Below are 8286 nucleotides of genomic sequence, written 5' to 3'. Positions count from 1 at the left end.
TGCTCCAGCCCCTCCTCATCCTCACAGCCTCCGCTGGTCTCTGTTGAACTGGGGAGTCCAGCACTGGACATGGCACTCCAGAGGTGGCCTCACTGGGGCAGAGCAGAGGGGCAAGAGAACCTCCCTGACCTGCTGGCTACACTGTTCGGAGAGGTAATGGTGCCAAACTGGGCACGTTCTCCTGGCAGTGATGTGGATAAGTGACCTGTTTTCTTTCTGGCGTAGGGATGGAATAATTTACCGCTGCCTGCCAGGGAGCCAGGTCCCTCCACAGCTGGTTTCACAGAGCTTCCTGTAATTGTACATTACAGGCTGGACAACCCCCCCAAAAAATTATTATTTTTTTCCACAACCAGGAGGATACAGAAATTCCTCCTCAACATCCATCTCCTGGAGCAGCAGAGCTGTATCCAGGGCAGAAGGTGTCTGCTGGGTGTCACACTGGAGCAGGTCACTCCAGAGTTCCAAACACTGGCTGCTACAAATGTGCATTGTGGGGAACGACCTTGGGATCTGCTGCTCAGGGCAGAGCCACGTAAACAGGTGGATGTGCCTGGAAGTTCAGCTAATGCTCTAAAGCCAGATAGGAAGAAACTCAAAACCACGTGTATTAAGCATAGCTGGAGTCTTCAGCCAGAGCAGCTTGTAATGCTTCTGCAGGGAGTGCAGCTCGGAGGGCTTGTCCTCTGCAGAGGACACTGAGCTCGAAAAGTGGGAGGTGAATTCCTGGCCCTTGTGGGGCCTTTTGGCAGAGGATTGATCTAATTCTTCTCAAAAGAGGGAAATACTCCTTCGCTGCTTCATCCTTGAGCTCCAGCAAGGTTCAGCTGCTGTAGAAATGGCCAGAACTACCAACAGCACCCATTCCCATGGACTTGTTCCAAAGTTCTGCTCTAAAAAGTCTTTTCTAGAGCTTGAAGCAACCTCCTTTCCTGGCTCATTGAATCTTGGTGCGGAACAGACAGGAAGGCTCGCAATGCCTTTCCAGTTGCCTACCAACTGCTAGTGCTGTTTGATGACTAACTGATAACGCTCTGGAAGAGTTGGGAAGGGAAGGAAGATACAAAAAGCCATTTTTTAATCATCTTCAAAATACCTTTTGAGGATATCCTTTGACAGTGACAATGCCCAGTCAATTAAATGACAAGATAAAAAGGTCATGTCTTAGCGCATCTTGATGATGATTGAAGATCGTATGAAGATCCGTAGTGAAGATCTAGTGATTGTATTAAAGATCTGCTCCTGGATTCTGAAAGTGCCAGATGGATCTCGATTTCTTGCCCTCATTGCAAGTGTAGCTCTGAAGGCACTTTGTCATCTCATGGAGCTCAGTGCATGTGAAACCACTGTGGCTCAATCAAACAGGAACACACTGACCAAACCTGGTTTCATACATAACCAACATAGGAAAATATAGGCTCTGCTGTCAGGAAAAAATGGTAGCAAGGGAAAATACGATGGTTGAATGCCTTTGAGAATTATCTTAGGGATAAAATTCCTCCCCATTCTGCGTCAACAGGGGAATTTCTCCTTTAAACACAGATAGTTTGGTGGTTTGGGATTCTTACAGCCTGTGTATGGAAGAGCTTTAGCGCTGATGCACAGGGCAGAGAGCGTGGGTTTATCGAAGAACATGGAATGTCTTGGCAAGAGTCCTTCGAAATGGGGAAGAAAAACACTTGAGTTTCTCAGCAGAGCTGTGAATTGGACATGAGCCTGTTCCAAGAAGGGAGCCAGTGTCCAAGAAGAGTGCTGTTGAGAGTCCAGCCTGGCCAGTCAGTTTGAAATGGGGGGAAGTTGTCCTCGGCCTGGACAGTGACCAGCTTCATTCTTGACCCATAAGGTAGTGGTGGGTCCCTGGTGCGAGTCGGCACTGGGCTGTGATCTGTCACCAACACTTAACCAAGGTCTGTCCTTCCATACAAGCTGGAGGGTGGACACCGTTGCATGTGCAGCATTTGCAGTGACTGAGGATCAGGTTTTTTCTCCTCTTGGCTGATCCCTCTCTGGTCCGAGATGAGCAGGAGCTGTTTGCTGCTCAGGGAGCCCAGGAATGGCCTCCTGAGATGTGTCCTTTGTTGATTACAGGGGGACAATCCCTGCTCTGCTGCTGCTGGACACACCAGTGCTGGAACAAGCCAGGATGCCGTTGGCCTTCTTGGCCACCTGGGCCACTCCTGGCTCCTCTTCAGCTGCTGTCACCAGCATCCACAGGGCCTTTTCCCTGGGCAGCTTCCAGCTGCTCTTCTTCCAGCCTGGAGCATTGTCAGGAGTTGTGGTGACCCCAGGGCAGGACTTGGCGCTTGCCCTGGTTGCCCCTCAGTCCATTGGCCTTGGCCCATCACTCCAGCCTGTCCAGACCCCTCTGTGGAGCCTCCTGGCCCTCCAGCAGACCCACACCCCTGCCAAACTGGGTGTTGTCTGCAAACTGACTGAGGGTGCTCGCAATCACCTTGTCCAGGAGGTTGTTTGGGTGGTGACAACCAGAGCCTTTACCACCCCTTTTCAGGATAGGGTGGTCCCTTGTGAGCCAGGTTCATTCTTGATGCTCATTTGATTTCACTGAACTTGTGTGAGAATTGGGTTTACACTGTTGCAGCTGCCCTGAAACACAAATGTTGAAACCCTGAAACATCTCACTGTGGTGTCTCCTTCAGAGGGCTGGGACTTTTCCAGGTGGAGTGATTGAACCTTTTTTTATTAAGGTGAAGGTCTTCGCTTTTGTAAAATGACTGAAAATTCAAATTAATCTGAGCCCTGTTGAAGGAAATCTTGATATCCTTTGGATAATTAAGAAAATACCTCCTGAGCATTTAAGAAATGAGTTGACCATTTAATCTCTTCTTGGGCATGGTGGACTTTCTCCTTGAGTTTCCAGGTATAGCTCTCTATTGACATCAGCACAGAGTAAATAGGGGCAGGGTTGGTGTAGATGGTGTCTGGCCAGCCCTTGCACCGTGGACTCCTTCCGTGGTGTGCGTGAAACCTGACGCGCACAGCACTGGGCCCTCGGTCTCTCTTTCAGGCTGCAGAAGGCTCAGGAGGAGCATCGCTCTGTGGAGGTAGAAAAGGTCCACCTGGAGAAGAAACTGCAAGACGAGATCAGCATCGCCAAGCAGGAGGCTCACCGGCTCCGGGAGCTGCGGGAGGGCACGGAGAATGAGCTGAGCAGGCAGAAATATGCCGAGCAGGAGCTGGAGCAGGTAAGGACTGAGCCAGAACATACCAGATGTGTGAGTAGGCAGTTCCTCACCTTCCTTCAACTGTCTGAGAACTCCAGCAGTGTTCTGCTCATAGTGCTCTTCCACCTTTGCTTTTCCACTGCCCTTTGTGGAGAGCAAATTGATGTTTCTCTCCCACTGCTCCACATTACTTGTCCCCCATAAATATAGAATCACTTAGGTTGGAAAGACATTCATGGTGCTGTTGGGTGGCAGGGACCGTGCGAGTGCACATCATCCCAGCTTGCCTTGTGGGAGGTGTTGAACTTGACCTTCACCCCTCTGATGACTTCTAGCTCCGCTCCCAACCACAAGCTCGCTCTTTTTTGTCCCTTTCTTTCTATTCATGGTTTGAGGAGCGATTGATTATGACTTTGGTTGTGCTTACCATGTTCTCTCATGGATCAGAGAGGTGTACGAAGAAAATTTCCTTCCAAGGAAATGTAGCCCTAGCTTAGAACCTCAACAGCCCAGTTAGGTTCATGTACAGACCTCAGAAAGGTGAGTTTTAAATTCAGCCTAGTGGGAAGATGTCCTGAAGTTCTGTCTCACCATGGAGGCCTGTACAGAATGTTGTGTGTAACACTGGCAAAAAAGAACTGTGTTTGGGTTGGATCGGTGGGATCGTGTGAGCCAAAACTGCATGAGCTGAGCAAGTGCTGTGGATATTTGGAGGCCGTCAGCTTGTCCTCCTAACCTGACTGTGCCCAGGCTTTTATGCAGCTGTGGGGAATGGAGAGGAAAATGAGACAAGAATTAGGGTTTGCCCTGGCAAGGGGTGTCCTGAGCCATCAGGGACAGTGCAGCCTGGATATGGCCATGGCCACCAAATGTCCCTACTGCTTGCAATACCGACAACTCAGACAGCACCCGTAACTGGCTTTGCTGTCATCATCCAACCCCATTTCCCTAACTGGTCATCCAGCCTCTCCACAATGTCCCTGAATTTGCGTTCAGGACCTGCACTGGGATGCCTGTACTCACATGCACTGAAATTTGGTCATTCTGTCTTGTGGGCCATTAAAATACAGAACCACAGAATCATTTGGGATGGGAAAGACCTTTAAGATCATCGAGGTCTCATCCCTTCCTCTTCCCTTCCTCTTGACACGTGTTAAGAAACCCGGGGAGCCAGAGGTGACTTAACCCACTCTGTTGTTTCCCAGAGGCCTCCGGGAGGGATGCATTGACAGGGTGAGTATTGGTTTTGCCCACCTGACCCACACCGTGTGATTATAACATGATCACAGTCCCGATGAGCTGCAGACCACCGAAACCATTAACCAGCCACTCCCACTGACCAGAAAACTCATCTGATTTTTTTTTTTAATGTATTTTTGGGTCCCAGGGAACGTTAACACAAGATCTTCTTATGCACCAGTTGGTTCTTATCACTAAAACGATACTGGAGGGTTTGGAAGCTCCTACGCATGGGATGGAAATGCAGTGTATCACTGGGATGGGACTCTGCCATACTGGGCTGTTCATACCAATCTTGTGTCCTCACTAGGTCATCCTCCCCCAGCTTGAGGACACAGCCAGGGCTGCAGACCCAGAGGACATTCCTTACTTCATAACTTCTTCCTCTTCATGATCAAAATGGGATCTTAGAAATTGTCACAGGGAAATGTACCTACCTACCTGCAGAACTAGAGGGTTTGTGGTTTGGCCACTGCTGTATGACAGCTCATCTCCACCCTTGGTCCTTGGCCCTTATTCTGTGCTTCCCTTTTTAACCCTTCCATAAAAACATTGTTTCTCTAAATGTTCTGAGCACTCCTCTACCCCACATACCTCGTGGCGGGTTTTCTGCCCACTGATTCTCCATATTCCTAGACCCCGGGTGCCTGCACAATCACAGAATGGTTTGGGTTGGAAAAGCCCTTTGAGCTCCTCCAGTCCCCCCGTTCCCCCAGCACTGCCAGGTCCCCACGAACCCCTGGCCCTCAGCACCACCTCCACACCGCTGGCAAACCCCTCCGCTTCCCTTTTTAACCCTTCCATAAAAACATTGTTTCTCTAAATGTTCTGAGCACTCCTCTACCCCACATACCTCGTGGCGGGTTTTCTGCCCACTGATTCTCCATATTCCTAGACCCCGGGTGCCTGCACAATCACAGAATGGTTTGGGTTGGAAAAGCCCTTTGAGCTCCTCCAGTCCCCCCGTTCCCCCAGCACTGCCAGGTCCCCACGAACCCCTGGCCCTCAGCACCACCTCCACCCCGCGGGCAACCCCCCCCAGCCATGGGCACTCCACCACTGCCCTGGGCAGCCTGGCACACGCCTGCACAACCCCAACGGGCAACAAATGCCTCCTCAGGGACAACCTCAACCTCCCCTGCAACAACTGCAGGACGGTTCCTCTCGTCCTGGCGCTTGTTCCTGTGGAGGAGAGACCGACACACACACACACCCCGCCACACACACACCCTCCAACTTCCTGTCAGGGAGTTGTGGAGAGCCAGAAGGTCTCCCTGGAGCCTCCTTTGCTCCAGGATCAACTCCCCCTCACTGGTCCCTCAGCCACTCCTCAGTGCACTTGTGCTCCAGATCCTGCTCCAACTTTGTTGCCCTCCTCTGGACACGCTCCTGCCTCTCAAGGTCCTTCTGGGAGGGAGGGGCCCAAACTGAACGCAGGGTTCAAGTGGCCAGACAGGTCAGAGTCCTGTCTGTGGTGGGAGCACCGCCCAGCGCTGCTGGTGTCAGAGGGGAAAAACCAACCCTTCCTTGGGTCTGTGGCTCTGAATTTTTAACTATTTTACTAATTTATGCTCAACAAGACTAAATCATATGTAAGTGATATAATCAGTTGACCTCTTCTGGGCAGTACCTCCTGGCTGCTTCTCACTGGACCGTGCAAATGTCCTCCAAGATAAAATTTGGTATTTCAGAGTATCTGCTGCTTTTGGCTCCCTAGAAATTACGCCTGTGCCAGACTTGCTGGGACGTGACTGAGTTAAATAACATGCTAAGGGAAAAGATCCAAGTCTGAGCGATCTTTCTGTTTTTGAAAAAAAGCTTATCTTCATCCCACTGATGGCTGTGCTGTGTGGGAACCGAAAAGGCACTGGCACTAGGCGAGGGTGGGTGGAAACTCAGCTGTGGGAGGTGGACGCTGGCCATTGGGAAGGGTCCGGTGCAGAGCCTGAGTGGGTCTCACTCCTGCTGTCCATATGTTTCTTAGACCAAGGTCTTAAGAACCAGAAGAGAAAATGGGGCAGGAGTCAGCTCGGTGACGTGTGTGCTCAGCCCTGGCTGCATAGCTGGCCGTGCTGTAGCTGGACCTTTCCTCCCAGCTGCATCTCCGTCAGGAGAAGGTCTACAGTGGTGAGCTTGGCTTGTTGGGGCAGTGAAGGCTCTTTTGGCTTTTATTTGAAGAACAAGGAGGGGTTTTACTGGGTGTTTAACCACACATACCCCTCCTGAGCTTCAAGGTGTGGTGGCTGGAGAGCAGCCCAGTTCACCAGCGCCATTGCATCTCTGGACTGCAGCAGCTCGGACCTGTGATTGCCATTCTTTGGTTTCCCCATTGTGGGACACGTTAACTTCTTGCAGGGCTTGTGTCAGGCCTCAGGTTTATTAAAGTCCCTCCAGATCATGTGTAAGAAAGAGGAATGTTAATTCTTGATGGTCTCCTGCACAAAGTGCTGGTATCTCCAACTTGCTCATCACCCACTTTTTTCTAATTTTGTATTCGCTCCCATCTCCAGCAAGATACGTAGGTGTGTGGAGGAGACCAGCCCGGTGGTATGTGGAAGAGGCTGAGCTGGGATGGAAGGAGAGTCACCCAGAAAGCTACAGAAACTGCTGATTCCAGGCGTGTTGTGTCTTTTCCTGACTGAGCAGCACATGTTTTGTGTCTAAATATTTTTATCATCTTGCTCCAGTGTGAAAGTTGTCTCTTGACAAGCTCCTGCTGTTTGGCTCGGGAGCTGCAGTGAGAAAAGACAGTTGCCATCGCGGTGTTGTCAGTGATACTGCCTTGGGAGGAGGATCTGGAGGGTTTTCTAACTAACCAGTGCCTCGTGCTGTCAGCTCTGGAGGGTTTAGGTGCGGTTTGTGCCGTTGTGAGGCAGAAGGGCTGACGTGAAGAGGTAGACCAGGTCAGCTCTGTTTCCTCTCCCTGGGAGCTGAGGTGCTGAGGCGGGACAGCATAGTAGTGATGGCTGGACATTTTCAAGGAAGGAGCTCAGCTCTAGGATGGAGGGAAGGTGCTGTAGGGTGTTCTGCTCATTCCCCTTGCCTGCCGATGGCTGCCCTGCTGCTCTCCTCTCTCGCTTCCCGCAGTACTGGGATGCCACCTCTCCTCCTAACGACCTCTGCTTCTGTCATGAGTAAGGTTAAGATGTGTCGAGTCTTTTTTCATAGAATCCTCAGATGGTTCAGGCTGAAAGGGACCCTAAAGACCATTTAGTTCCAACCCTCCCCCACACCATGGGCAGGGACCCCTTCCACTAGACCAGGTTGCTCAAAACCCCATCCAACCTCACCTTGAACACTTCCAGAGAGGGGAATCCACAACCTCTGTCCAGTGTCTCATCAACCTCACAGTGAAGAACTTCTTCCTTATAATTAACCTAAATCTCCCCTCTTTTGGTTCAAAACCATCACCCCTTGTCCTGTTATGATCAGTGACCCTGGTAAGCCTCCACCTGTCACCCTTTTGGTTGTCCGTCATGCAGGGGAGCTCCCTGTACCCCATATGTATCACGGAATGGTTTGGGCTGGAAGGGACCTTAAAGATCATCCAGTCCAACCCCCCCTACCATGGGCAGGGACACCTTCCACCAGCTCGCTCAAAGCTCCATCCAGCCTGGCCTTTTCTTTGGTTTTGGTACCTTAAAAGCTCCAGGTTGGCAGCCAGCGGTTGGGATGGCATTGCCAGGAGGGCATGTTGTCCCCACCGCTGCTGCAAGGCCACACCGGCTGGTTCTCCCCCAGGTGCGGATGGCGCTGAAGAATGCTGAGAAGGAGCTGGAGTCCCACTGCAGCTGGGCTGCGCCCGAGGCCCTGCAAAAGTGGCTCCAGCTGACCCACGAGGTGGAGGTCCAGTACTACAACATCA

The 8286-nt window shown here is 51.3% G+C and overlaps 1 protein-coding gene across 1 annotated transcript in view; it reads left to right on the top strand.

The window, feature by feature from the left end:
- Positions 1-8286, top strand: part of STIM1 (stromal interaction molecule 1) — a 36234-nt gene that overhangs the window by 26585 nt on the left and 1363 nt on the right. Inside the window, exons 6-7 of the mRNA XM_010139921.1 lie at positions 3026-3203; positions 8163-8285. Coding sequence (XP_010138223.1) covers positions 3026-3203; positions 8163-8285 — 301 coding nt within the window. The remainder of the gene's footprint in view (positions 1-3025; positions 3204-8162; position 8286) is intronic.

Source organism: Buceros rhinoceros, unplaced genomic scaffold (genome assembly GCF_000710305.1).
Source record: "Buceros rhinoceros silvestris isolate BGI_N320 unplaced genomic scaffold, ASM71030v1 scaffold25697, whole genome shotgun sequence".
Classification (NCBI taxonomy): domain Eukaryota; kingdom Metazoa; phylum Chordata; class Aves; order Bucerotiformes; family Bucerotidae; genus Buceros; species Buceros rhinoceros.
Note: the sequence above shows the minus strand (reverse complement) of the source record. Positions and strands in the feature narration are given on the sequence as shown.